This window comes from Cinclus cinclus, chromosome 3 (genome assembly GCF_963662255.1).
Source record: "Cinclus cinclus chromosome 3, bCinCin1.1, whole genome shotgun sequence".
NCBI lineage: Eukaryota > Metazoa > Chordata > Aves > Passeriformes > Cinclidae > Cinclus > Cinclus cinclus.
In genome coordinates this window covers 56,494,711-56,509,148 of record NC_085048.1, presented here as the reverse complement: position 1 = coordinate 56,509,148, position 14,438 = coordinate 56,494,711, and the positions used below count along the sequence as shown (strand labels likewise).

Here is a 14,438-nt window from a genome sequence, read left to right as displayed (position 1 = left end):
ATCCTGACTGTAGATAAAACATGTTTCTAACCAAACCATAAAATACTAGCAGTCAACATTTACACCAACACTGGCTTTCAGATCAGAAAAGAGCATGTGTCATTGCCACATGACCCAGCACACAAGCTTACTACACAAACCATAACACCTACTCAACCTCCTCCTGTGGCTGACTTTACGCATTAAAAAAATGCTCTTTCAGATCCCAAAACCATTTGCACATAGTTCAGCTTCTTAGATTACTTTCTCCATAACCACTGCAGAATACTTCACTTAGGAAGATGAATTTTCAGTGAAACAGGGAAATTTTAAAATCATACAGAGGTCTTAAGGCACGATGCAAAGCACACACAGCTTTATGTTACAAAAGATTTATTCATGTAGATTAAAATTACTGATGTGAGAAATTACAGAATGGCTTGGGTTAGAAGAAACCTTAAAGGTCAACTTCCTTTTATGTTGGGGACCCCAGAGCTGGATGCAGCATTCCAGGTGGAATGAGCAGAACAGAATTGCCTCCCTTGCCCTGTTGGGAGGCAGGGCTTTTGATGCAGGACAGTTTGCTCTCCACAAACTTGCAGAGGGTGCACTCAATCCCACTGTCAATGTCAATGACAAAGATGTTAAACACCACCAGTCACAAGTCCAGACCCTGAGGAACAGCACTTGTCACAGTCTACTCTTGGACATAGTTTTTGACCACAACTCTTTTGAGTGCTATCACCCAGACTTATCTACCAAATGGTCCATCAGTCTAATCCATGCCCCTCACTTTTAAAGACATGGATATAGTGCAGTACAGTATCAAATTACAGTCTCCATCTGACCCACGCAAACCAGCTAGGAGCTTTCCAGAGGAGAATGGGCTGGAACAGAACCACATTCTGATCTGCAAGCAGTGTGAAGATTGTTAGTTTTAAGCACCTGCTCAACTGACATTTTTTAAGTCGGCATCTTTTTGTTTGAGCAGAGGAAGAAAAAAGATGGAAAAGAATGTGGCTCAGTTAATAAATTTTTATTTAAGCAACAAGCATAGAAAGAGCTCACTGTACAGCATGAACACAAAGAAAGCACTTTGAACAAGAAGTAATGCATCAGCACCCTAAGATTCAATAAGGGACAGTGACACAAAACATACAAAGCTCTTTGTGCTAAAGAAATTGAAAGTAGGTGTTTGTAAACAAGTGTTTCTTATACCACTCATACATGCAAACTTCTTGTGCTTTTCTGATAATTTAAGAGCTATCTGCCTCAAACATTCAGCTGCCCATCTATTGTCACTGTGATTTGGGTTCACAATATCCAAACGTTATCCAAACAGGATGTTGCATACAGCTCACTAGAAGGAATCACTTGAGTCTATCATTCAGACACACAACGACAGAAAGACTGAGGAAAGCAAGAGTCTATCAGAGCGAATCTAGAAATGAAACACAAATACCAAGTCCCATGAAAATTCCAAAGTGACAGAAACTAAAAATAATGAGAGTAATAATAGTAATAATAATAATAAATATTCAATTACCATTTAAATGCTACTCAGAACCTGCAGAGGTAAAACAACATGGGAATCATAGGCTAGGCTCAACACAACGAACTAGTATACAGCCTCAAGCTTCAGTTAAATACAAACTTACCCGTCAATATTTCACTTTTACTTTAAGGTAGTATTCCTTCCCTATTTCACAAGAATCATGTTCAAAAACAACCCATCTACTTTTGTATAATGTGTAAGTTTTCTATTCATTTTCATGGATCTGAAAGCCTGCAGTTAACTAATTTAGACATTTTAACCACAGCTGTATTGCCCCCTCCTACTGTAAGCCAATGTTGCAAAGTTGGTATTAACCATTTTTTATTCCAGGGGAGAAGAAAGGCCTCCTAACACAGCATACAGATATGTATAGAAGTTCTCTGTAACGTACTCACATTTATCAAAATGGTTATGTTGATTTTGTCTAAATCTGTATCAGCAGCTGAATGAAGAAACTTTGAGGAGTACATGAAAGAAGAAGGTAACTTTAAGGTTAGTTTCAGCATGCAAAAATAGAACCACTTTAACACCCCCATGCAGATGAGAGAGACTTTAACCACCAAGCACTCCTCAAATCCCTCAACATTTGAGAAGGCTGAACTTCACTTACACATCACATGGAAAGTCAAAACCAAAGAGTTCAATACAAACTGGCAACAACCATCAGTAATAATGAAAAAAATGTTGCAGAGGTTAAGCTAAGCTTAGCTGGATCAGACAGACAGGGAACTCTCTTCACAGTAAAGATTGAGGCAAAACTACTTAGAGCTTTAGCAGATCTGTAAAGAAGGCAGATGGTGCACATCTCACACCTTACTGAGCAGATTCCATGCAACCACTCTGCAGTTTCCAGAAAAGCCAATGCTGTTAGGACCAGCAGCTAGACTACATGAAGAGTTCATTATGAAGGTGGTTTCATTAAGACAGGCACTAGTACTACATGAAAGTTGAGGACGATCAGAAGATCAGCAAAATATAACCCTGACTCATGGGACAAAATGACAAAGACCTGTCCTACTAGCAGAAATTCCGAAGAATTTCTGAAGCTGCATTTCAACAGTGCAAGCATTTGAAACTATTATGTGCTCAAGTTCACTATAGAAGTATTCAGGTTCTGAAGTCTTAAAATGTACCTCACAAGTCAGCCAGTCAAGGAGAAGTCCACAGTTTACTGATCTCAAGTTTTAAAAGCATTCACTCAGCTTTTGCCAAATGTTGGTAATTTAGATTAAAAATTAAAACATTAATAAAATTAACCTAATAAAAAAGTAATAAAATTATTTACTTAAAGTGTTATGCAGCACTAAGGAACATGACTTTGAGGGAGAATATTCTTATGCTCTTAGTGATCTCTTGATACTACATCAAGATGACAGAAACAGTAGGATTAAAAGAAAAGCTTAGAGTTTTATTAATTATACTAACAGGAGATTCTCTCTTTTAAAAATGCCCCATGCAGCAGTAAAGACGTGTTTTGAACACATTTGCAGTATCATTTCCATTTTGCTATTGATTACTAGGCAGCTTCAGATCAAGAAAAAAACTGTATCATGCCATTATACTCACATACAAAAATAAAAGTATATCTTCAAGCAAGCAAAAGAACTAAATATTTTTAATTAAAATTATTTATTAGGAGTTATAAAGATCTGTGATGCAAATAATCAGCAAAAAAATGCCATCTTTTTGTTGAATCATCAAGGGCTTGGATCTTGATGCACTGAATTTTGAGAGTTTCTGGGAAAGTATAGGTATGTTTTTAATATTACAGTGACACCCTGTCTAACATTAAGTGAAAAAAACCATGCCAACAAGAAAGAACCAGTTAAGAACACAATCTTAATTTACACACCAACAAAACATGATAAATGTTTTTAAATTTAGGTTGAGTTTTTTTTCTTTCTGTTATCATTTCCTGTTATCTGGGGTATTTCATTGTCTTGATTTATTTGAAGGCCTGCCTCTTAAAAGATCAAGGATGTCAAAGTTCCTTCAAAACATTTCACTGGTATAGGCAAATCATCAACAAATACTTCAATCTTACTTTAAAAAGTTTCACAGTAACTCCTTTAGGTAATTATTCAAATTACTTGCTAGCAATTTTGTTTTTTAAATCTCAATACTCCAAAAAATAGCATCACAGATTTCAAGACTGCCATGTGAGACATGAACTAAATTTAAGAAATTTTATTTATTCTTAAATTAACATATCAGTGGATGTGTTAATTTTTAATTGAAAAAAATAGTTCACTTTCTAACCATTTCACTACCTGGTCCTAAGTTACAATGCTTAGACATTGAAGCCACGATTCATTTAGGGTGATGGAAAGGGTGGTCACTGCATGCACACAACAGGCAGCAGCACAAGTGCTTGTACAGGGGAGTCATTAAATTTGGTCTAATTTTCCATTATAATTTCCCTTCTTCATGTTCATCCAAGTTAAATTACTCTTCCTTAAGCAAAATTACATAGATGTAGAAGAGATTTGGATAAACCAAGGGAAAAGACATGACAGGAGAAAATAAACAAAACAAACCCAATGTTTACTGCTTGCTAAACCTAGCTTAGGCTTACTATATACAATGCTTTCCCATTCATGGCAGTTCCCAAAGAGATTTGTCCTCAGCAACCAGAAACCTGCACCAAAGGTGCAGGTTCATTGCAGATAAGCCTTTATCATGACAAAGCATGCCAAGATGTAATTTTTAATTATTTGACATCTAAATAATTAAAACACTTGCAGAAATACCTTTATCATGTTTAAAAATAGAACACACAGACCCTGATAATGTATTAATAGATACTGATTTGAAGCATCATTCACACTGAAAAATTAAGAATCTGATCTTATGTGAGGTGCAAAATTCCATGGAATCTTGTAAATTAGAGTTGTTAACTTTTGTGGCACAAGTTTATTAGGTGAAGAAGGTAAAAGAATGCAGCAAGAAACAAATCCACAGATGGTTAACAACACAGCCAAGTTAACTTATGTTCACTTTCACTGAGAAATGTGGATTCAAGAAACACCATTGACACAACATGACCAGAGAAATAAGCAAAGCAAGCTTGTCATATGGCAGCATGACACTGACTAGAAGAAAAAGGTGCAGTAAGTAAACTTAAAGAACTTTTATTTCTTGTGAATTGGACAGGGAACCAATTTTTTCTGTCCCTCAGGTAGTAAAGAAAAACTGATTTCTAAGATGCTGGCATGTAAAGTAACAGGACTTGGCAAAAGCCCAAGTATGAAAGACAGAAGAAGAAATTATCTAATAGTGACCTATCAGTGGAGAGCTGAAAGTACAGAGAGGGGAAAAAAGTTACAGATTCAGAATCAAAAGATGTTCAACAAAGCAAGACAACAGTAAATAACTTAGCAATTCTTTTCCTCCTTCCTCAGCACCGCTATATGACAGATTCATAATTTTTTTAAAAAATCCTGTCAGAGTTATTTAAACACAGGCAAAAATGTCTGTGTTTAGCATGGTTTCTAACCCTTCAGTAACCTGCATTTAGAGAGCTTCCTAGAAATGTGGTCTGCTAAAACATCTTACTTTATATATATTTTAGGGAGAAGATTACTCAAGTTTGAAGGCACATGTTCAGCTATTTTCAATTAAGAAGAAGCAAAGATTTAAATAATTACTCTGTGAAGGTGAAAAATATTTAAGGCTTTAATGAAGAAAGAACCATTCAGATTTTAAAAAGGCATTTTTAAAAAATAAGAAGTACATTTTAGAATCACTGAAATAAAGCAGCTGAACCTCATAGCAACAGCACATTCAAGGACAGCATTTTCATTGTGAAGAGAGTATTTTAAAGAAGTTTATTTTGCATATGTCAAATTGTGCATCTATGACACCTCAAATTAACAGCGCAAAAACATGTTTACAATGCAGCAAGAAGTTAAAAATCAAAACAACACAACAATGTACTGCAACATTCTTCAGTCACTTGTCCCTAAGCATGTGCTGAAAAATATGCTAAATTCCAGGGCCATCTTTATTTGTTTGTCCCTTTTAAGACAGGACAGCAAAGACAAAGTCTATAAAGAATAATTGCCTAATCTGCATTGCAAATACCCAAAATCACTTGTCACTGCCCTAACACAATGATTGTTACCATTACAGAAAAGTTAATTCTATAGTTAAGGCAACAGTGAAGTGAGCAGTTAAGCGAGGGTCATGAAATGGAGAACTTCATTGTCACAAAACAGAAGCACTAGTAAATGTCAATAACAACTTACAATAAGGAATAATCTTTACAGCTGTTTTAAAGGAAAAGAACATGTAGCTTACAGGAATCTTCCAATTATGGTTTTATCTGGAAGCAAAACCATTCTCCCCAGCCCTCATTTACCCATAACCAAGTTCACTGCTTCTCTAACCATGATATTACGACAGCTTACAGACATTGAGGAGTTTAAATCTTGACACTTCACAAGTCATGAGAAAGTGACCCAGTCTTACAGCACTGCCTCCCTCACAAGCCATTCTACAAGAACAGTCAGGAGAATAATTGTGGCATAAGGGCAGGGGCAAGAACCTTTCTACCAGGACTTGCTGCAGAAGAAAACATACTGTGTCACTACAACCTGCATTATTTTCTTTAAGTTATGCAAAATATACGCTACATTACACACAAATTTATAAAGTTACACATAAGACAAACACTGGACCACATAAAATTAACATCATTCAATTCGCATTCTTACTTTTAGCATAAAATGCTGTAAAGGCTATGTAGCTGCTTTTAGAGAGGGGAAAATAGATTGATGGATCTACTACTCTAAAAGAATTCTCTTTACATTTTAGTCTCTCTACCAACCAATACTTTTAAAGTTTGTTGAAACACATCTGGGAGAATTGTATCACATCAAACAGTACTTTCTTCTAAATCTGTTCCCAACTTTAGTAACAAGGTATCATCTTACCTGAGAAACTCTAACTTGAAAGTCACGGTCTTAATTCAGCAGCTGCTCTGCACTGAAAAAGCTCTACACCATGACCGGAGTCCCACTGAAGGCGACAACACAGTCTTGCTGCAAGATCAAAGGCCTCTGTGCTTCCACAATATTTTATTGCCAATCCGTTATTTCCCTGTTTAACAACCCCTCAAAACATTTTGGCATGCATATACAAAACAGAGTGGGGGAAATTACAGACTGTAATTTTCCAGGAAATTACCATCAGTGAATACTTTGAGATTACAATACTGAGCACTTCTATTTTACTTTCCTCTTCCTATACAACTATTGTTGCATACTAACTACAATGGTTTTTAGCTTCATCATCATTATTTGCAATGCCCTGAACAGTTCCATGTGTTGAAAAACTGTCATTGTCTTCTGCAACAAAGAAACTGGTTTTGCCTTCAGATTCTGAGCACCATAGACTATTCTGGCAATAATTGCTTTTTGGATGTATTTTGGAGCTTAGCGTTGATTTTTATGTCAGAAAGTTTTCCCTGCCGTCTAAGAGAACAGTATTTCACCAAAACAGTATTTCTAGCCCTTTCAGTTGCAGAACAAAACAAAACAACAATAAAAAGAAAAGCAATGCAACAACTGTAACTACAGAAGTTATTATCTATTTATTAAACAGAGAAACTCCGCAATAATTAGCAGTTTTTACAGGGAAACTGAAAGTCACTTCAGCATGTATTGTTCTGCTGGATCTGGTAGTTCTCAGAAGAAAATACTGGAAAAGACCACAGGATCAGATGAACTAACATCTAACAGAGAAAAGGCGAAAAGAGAAAACAAGGGTGATTCTCCTATGACACCAGAATAACGAGGAGGCCACACAACTGAACTTGTCTGTCGTCTTGTACCATCACTGAAATAAGAGACAACTGCGATAATACAGGCTCCAAAACTACACCTTTTACATCTTGGACAGAGACTTGAGAAGAGGAAGGGAAAAGGCCAGGAGCAGAGACAACAGATACTGTCAGTATATTTAAGAGAGGCTAATTCTATTCTAATATTAAAAATCGAAGCTCCAAATACAGAAGGTGTTTTCTCTCCGTCCTCTCAGGACCTGCAGATTTCAGGATGTACAGAAGTACATCGGCGAAGAAGCGCCCGCCCAACACCTTCCACGTTCAGCACGGGGACAGCACAAACCCTCGGTGAGCACAAGGGAGCGCCCGGTGCCGGGCAGCCACCGCAAAGCTCGGCTGTCACAGCCCGAGTCCGCAACCCCGACAGCTCCTCTCCTCTCCTGTCCTCTCCCTGCGGTCCCAGCCCACCCCTTCGAGCGGAGCCGCTCCGGACCCCGCCGGGGAGGGGGGAGGAGGGACTGCCGCCGCACGCCCCTTTCACCCAACGCAAACAGCCGCGGCCTCTCCGGCGCGTTTCCCAAACCCGGGCGGCTCGTCCTGCGTTGTTCAGCCCGGGCCTGAAAGACCGGAGGGCGCCCGCCGACACCACCAGTCCCGCCGGCCGGAGTCAAGCCAGACGGACGCCGATCCCGGGGCGTGCGGGGGATCACGGGCCCTCCGGCACCGCCGCCGCGGCCCCGCCTCAGCTCGCACAAGGCAGACGGGGACGAGGCGGCGGGAACGGGGCCGGGGAGGGGGGAACGCGGCGAGTAGGGAACAGCCACGGCCGCCGCACGGCGCTTCCCCTCCGGGACCGCCATCGGCGCCACCCCGCCCGCCGCACTGCCTCCCGCAACAACAGCCCGGCCCGCCCTGCGACACCGGCCGCCGCCCGAGCACCCGGGCACGCACGGACACACCCCCGGCCGGACACAGAGGCACGCACATACAGACACGGACTGACAGACAACACGGACACACGCGGTCGGGCGCCGGTGCCGCTCCCTGTGACAGTTGGCGGCGGGTCGGGCGGGCGCCGCGGGAGCGCGCGGTCGCCAACGATCACCGGGCGACCAGTAACGGCCGCCCCGCAGCCCAGGGGCCCCGCCCGCCCGCGCCCCCGCCCCGGGACTCACTGCGGAGGTTGTGGATGAGCTCGGAGTGGCTGGCGCCTCCCGACTTCCAGGCCATCGCTAGGCACACTCTGCGGAGCAGGTACAGAGCCGCCTTCAGCGCCGCGACTGCGCACAGCAGCTTCCCCAGGAAGGACACAACCTCCAGCGCCGACACAGGCGCCGCCTCCTCGCCGCCTCCTCCCGCGGCCGCCGCCGCAGCGGCCGCCGCGCGCTCGCCGAGGGGAGGGGCCACGCGCCCACCGCCCCGCGCGCCCGACATGCCCCGGCCGCCGCCGCTCCGCCGGCCCGCGCGGTGCCTCCCCGCGCATGCGCGCCCACCGCGCCTAGGGGCGCGCGTGGGGAGATCCTCTCGCGCCGGGGCGGGGATGCTTTAGCGGATGGTCCCGGCCCGGGCGTTTTGTCGCCGGGGCCCTGAATCCCGTGCCGGCGGCGAGACCCCAGTCCCGCCCTCGCCTCAGAAACGGCGGCGGAGCGGGTCTGGGGGCGCGGGTGTGTGAACTTAGGAGCTCTGTTAATGAATGAGATAGCGAAACGGGACCTCGGTGCGCACACGCTTTCCCCCCTTGTCCCGGCCTTTTCCACTCCCGTGACACAAGTCGGTACGCGCCGGGTACCGGAGAAGGCGGTGTCGGGGCTGGCGATCCCCATCGCGGTGGCTGCGCCGCCAGCTCCGCGCTCCGGCCCAGCGCGCGACCCGCCGCCCTTGCGACGGAGCCAATTAGCGGGGTCTCCCCGGCGCGGTGTTTTGCATGGGGCACGCCTATTGGCCGCGGACAGCCCGCGTGGGCCAGGCCTACGTGTTGAAGGCTGCCATTGGTCAGGTGGTGCGGGAGCTGCGTGTGTCCCGTGTGTATCCACGGCGGGGGCGGGTGCCCTGGAAACAACGCGAGAATTGGAGCGGGGCGGACGGGTTTTGGGGGGTGGCTTGGGTGCCGGAGTAGCGATGTTCCACGGGAGCATCTGCTGGTGCAATGCTGGTGACGTGGGACAAAGTTACAAATTTAAATTTCTTTTTAAAGGTGTCTGGGGCAATAGCTCAGAATTTAGTAAATTCCGATGGGCCTTTATTCCGTCCCAGCATAGGCCCATGATGAAGTAGTAATCTTAAGGAAAAAGTAGCACCTTCAGATCCTCCCAAAGCCTGTTAACCTAACGAGGAAAAACAGAGAATTCACTTTTTACGGCCATGTAGTATTTCTCCCTGCTGTGAAACTCCTTTATGATTAATTTTAGCGACAATAATTGTGGGAAGGAAGGTTGTAAGGATAGTACAGAAGACAATCTCTCCCGATGAATTACAGCTGTACTGATTACTGAGGAGTGGAAACATCTGTGCCTGCCCAATGAGGATGGGTGCTATAAAAGAATGGGCTAGGTGGCCGCTAGTTGCAGTTCGCGCTAGAGCTTGAGATAAAGAGTCTACTGCAGTTTGGGATGGAATCTGCTGGCTGTGCTGTGAGGAGATAAGGGGCACGTGGTCGTGCGAGGACAGATAAAGTAAGAAGATGCTGTATGAAGGACAGACAGGGCGGCTGGGAAAGGGACAGCTTGGGGTTTAGCCAGTCATGTAGAAGGAAGGAGGAAATTTGCAGAGATGGGAGAAGGGATTGGAGCTGTGTGGAGCTGCCTGTAAGAAAAGGAGTCGGTACTGTGTGAAACTGCCTGTGAGGGAAGCAGTCAGAGTTGCTTTAGAGAAGTTCACTGAGAAAAGGCATGTAAAGTTTTCTAATAAAGGTCTGGTGGTGATGCCAGTCCAGTCTGTCTCAACATAATAACTACAACAAATATTTCTTTGCCACCTGTTATTTCTACATATTTCTGTTGTTTAAAGAATATATTATCATATACCATCTTTGCAATTTTGGGGGACCCACTGTCACAGCTGTGACTTCCTGCATTTGTGCTGCCTTCTGGTCCCTGCAAATGGGCTTCACACTCCTGGTAATAGTTTTGCAGCACTTCCTTTCTTAACCAGGCACACTAGCATAGGTATTTCATCTGCATGGTACCAGACAGCAGGGTTTTCAGTTCTTGGCTTTTGAAATGTGAGACTAGTGATACATAACTATGAATAGGTTTGCCCTATCAATAGTATATTGTATAAACATTGGGGAAAGTAAGGTGTCATCCAGCATGTATAATTTCAAGTATTATATTGTCTCTTAAAAGCATTTCTGATACAAGGACACAGCCTAAGATACCACTGTGGGAGATTGCACAGATGATATCTTCTGTGAGAGCCCATCTTGGCTGGGAGCATTGAACCTGTTCCAGCTCCACACAGCACATCTATTTCATCCAATCATTGCTGGTTCAGGTGAAGAGGTGAAGCTGGGAATCTGCTTCTCTACTTTGCGGTCAGCCCAGGGCAAATCTGGCAGTTACTCAATGCATATACCAGATCCCATCCACAGACTTCCCATCTGGTCCTTGTAATCCTGGAGACAGATCCACTGCTTCATTCTGCGTTCTCCATCTAACTTTTCCTGAGCATAATCTGGCAACTGCAGTCCTTGTGAAGCTTAAAGCCTGTCCCAGAATATAAAAGGTCTCCCTGTTACACCCAGTGGGCTGAGAAGGAAAGAAGCCGTGGAGTTAGAGGAATTCCCGATGGGCAGCAAGTACAGAGAACAGACAGACATTGTAAAATTACAGCATAGAAATGCTTAATTGTTTTAAATGCAGAAGACATTTTCTGTTGTCAGATGCGAGCAAACTGCATTGCTCTCACATAGAGGGGTTGCTGGCAAGAAAATAGCTGGCCCATGTTTAAAAGCATTCCAGGGATACTTACCCTCTTGGGAGACCAAAAACGCAACAGAAACCATTTACATACAAACTGATGCTGCTTACCAGGACCGTCTTGAATTAGGCTTAGGCTTGTCACAGAGCACCAAGAGCAAGCCCACATTTCTTTCTTAGGAGTTTGCAGTCTTGCCCAGTCGCTTTCTGACTGAATGTACCTATTTGCTGTGTTCTTGACATGAGTATTCAGAGAATTAAAACAAGTGTGGGCCTTCCCTAACAATATTTGGGGTGTCTTGGATGGATACCAGGCATGTGTGAAGGAAACAGCATTTGGCTTGGCAGGCTTCCAGGAGCTCCAAGATAAGCCAAGTTGCCTCCAAGGGCCCTGGGAAACTAACATGCACCAATAGTGGCAGGATGCACCTATTTATGCAGTAAACAAATGTAGGAGTCCCTAACTCTTTCAGTTCCACAGTCCCAGGCCATGAGTCCATTTCAAAAACCTATTAGGAGCACATGCATTGAGACTAAACTAAAAGCAACATAGACATTCTTTACTAGAGTAAAATACAAGTAGAAATAATTTTAAAATTGTTTTCTGGCCATCATCATTCATGTGGACCCTCTCCATTTGCTCTGATACTCAGGATTTCTGTATCCTACTCCCTTTCACTTGTCCAAATTAATGTGAGCATCTTGGTCCCTGGATGCCCACTGTCAGTTGTGGGCACCTCCATATTCCACCAAAGCCAGTTCCCTAGACTCTCCAGAGAGCTGCTTCATGGACAGTCCTCTTAGGGAAAAGGCAGAGGAAATGCCAGCAGCCAGAGTAGGCCACCATATGATTGTTCTGATGTGAAGATCCCACTAACTGTAATCACATCGGCTCTTCTTCCTTTGCTGCACATTCACCCACATCCCAATACTCTAGCAGTACTTACATACATTTATATATAAACCCCTCCAAGATACTATTTCTGTTTCAATCCTTCCCTCCCACCTCATAAGCCCATTAGATTTTTTTAATTCTGTGAATTTAGAAAGAATTTGAAAAATTGCTCATCACTGTCTGCTCCCATCTGCTTCTGCATACCACAAGCAGAAATTTCCTTGTGAAATGTTCCTGCTGTACATTTCCGCAGTTACGTCCCCAAACCCTACACTAATTGGCTTTTACACCTACACTCCCTCCTCTTCCTGACTCCATTCTGGTTTTTTAACTTAATCACTCTCCTTCATCTCATTTCTTTTCCTATAAGCTCAAGCCAGTTTGGTGTTTACCTTCCTTTTGTATTACCATTTCATAGGTTTACATTATTTTGAACTCCACATCCATGTTTTCCCAGCTCTGCACTCAAAGATGAGGTGAGAAGGATTCAGTCACATCAGTGACTTTCCCCATTAGGGAGCAGCAGAACTGGGACCCCTTCATGAAGGAAGGTCAGCCTTCCAGATGAGACCTTCCAGATGACACACCATCCCACAGCATCCAAGCAAAGCAAGCAGAGCAGGGCTGGAGACAGAAACAGTTTTGCCATCAAGCAAAGTGACAAGTCAGGCCCCAAGTCAAGCCAGCCAAGTTTGGGAACATGGCTGAGCACAGGCCCTCCTACAACACAGCTCAGGCCAAGAGCAGTGTGCCCCAGCCAAGGGCAAGTGCACTCAGAGATGGGCGCTCGGCTGTTATACCTGCACTGCAGTACCCTGCACTGTAACTGTACTTGCTCAAGAGAATGAACTAGGCACAGCTCCAGGAATTCTTACCAGCTGTAAACATTGTTTTGGCACCTCCAAATAACTTTCTTTAAATATTGTTCAATGATGATTGGAGAAAAACAGATTATAAGCAAATCCAGTTCAGAATTAGCTTTATCCTGCCCTAGTACAACCACTGATCTAGTAAGTGTTTTTGTTCTCAGGCTCCCTACCTTCTCTTGGAGACAGGTATGCTTTCAATTTTTTCCCCTTTCACTCACACTCCTAGCTGTAGCCATATTTAAGGGTAATCCATAGATGTTCCTTGTTGTCTCAGCTGGTATGTTTGGACCCAGCGCCCAGAGTCAGCTTCATCTAGACTAAACATCCTTTTTGAAAACTAGATGAGGCGTATATTCTCCTGGGGCTTATTTCCGCCTTTTATATAGTTATTTAAATCTGTCATTACATTGAAATGATAAACTAACACAGTCAGTACACATCTTTCATAGCTATCAAGCACAGAGAATATATTTAAAGGTTTACAAAGCAGCCCTAAATCTATCACAGCTCTCACTTCTGTCATATAACACGCTGCCAACATTTTCTTTCAAAAATGTAGGACAGGGAAGAAAAACTGTTTCTTCTTTTCCTCTAAGTGAAAATAAGCCAGTATGTCCAACTTACTTCCCTTAATATTTTCCAAATGCTTTTGAACAAGCAATCCTGAGCAAAGAAAGAAATAATCCAAAAGCACAACGTAAAAAAATACACACAGAAATCACAAACTAACCAACGAAAATATTTGCCTAATAAACCTTTTCCGTAATCCCAAAGTGTTTTCTCTTCAGCTTTTGGCTATTCTGAGGCTGCCTATTGACATTTCTCACAAGTGTTATAAGAATTAGCTGAAAATACCCCTGAAGTTGACAGTGACTTGCAGAACTGCAGTCAGCAGCTTAATAAAGGGTGCCAGAAGCATTTGCTGCTGTAGAATAACAATGATACTGCCATGTGCAACAAAGCTGTTTTAAGGTATGTTTGCAGTTTGGTAGACTACTAAAGCATCCGGCTTTTGGAATATGTTCAGTGTTGGATTCTGCTGAACGTAATTATGGAAAAAAAGTTAAATGAAATTCAAAAGATGCATGAAGCACCTAAAATATCACTGGTTTGGTATCACACCTGAGGGATTACAAAACAGCATAGCAGACTTGATGAGGACTCAAAAAATACTGTGTAGAAGAAATCTGACAGATGCCTTTAGCAAAAAAACTGCAATAACACAGTGGAAAATTTGCCCAAGTCACTGTTAAGTCCATCTGACAGAAACTCTGAGACCTGGCAGCACCAGCTTTGGAAAAAAAAATGCAGCAGAAAACAAAGCTGTAAAAATCTTTGTGAGAAAGTCCCTTACTGGACAGCAGTGACTGGACAAATAGTCTCATCCTCTGAAATGGGAACACAACTGGGTCAGCCTTTAATTTTACAACTAACCTTT

At 43.1% G+C, this 14,438-nt stretch overlaps 1 protein-coding gene across 2 annotated transcripts in view; it reads right to left on the bottom strand.

Annotated features, from left to right (window-relative positions):
* The window catches only part of PCMT1 (protein-L-isoaspartate (D-aspartate) O-methyltransferase), a 36,027-nt gene extending 27,274 nt beyond the window's left edge, over nucleotides 1–8,753 (bottom strand). For both annotated transcript variants that reach the window (XM_062490018.1, XM_062490017.1), the window contains exon 1: nucleotides 8,495–8,753. In XM_062490018.1, the coding sequence (XP_062346002.1) occupies nucleotides 8,495–8,753 (259 nt within the window). The remainder of the gene's footprint in view (nucleotides 1–8,494) is intronic.
* Nucleotides 8,754–14,438: the final 5,685 nt, after the last annotated feature.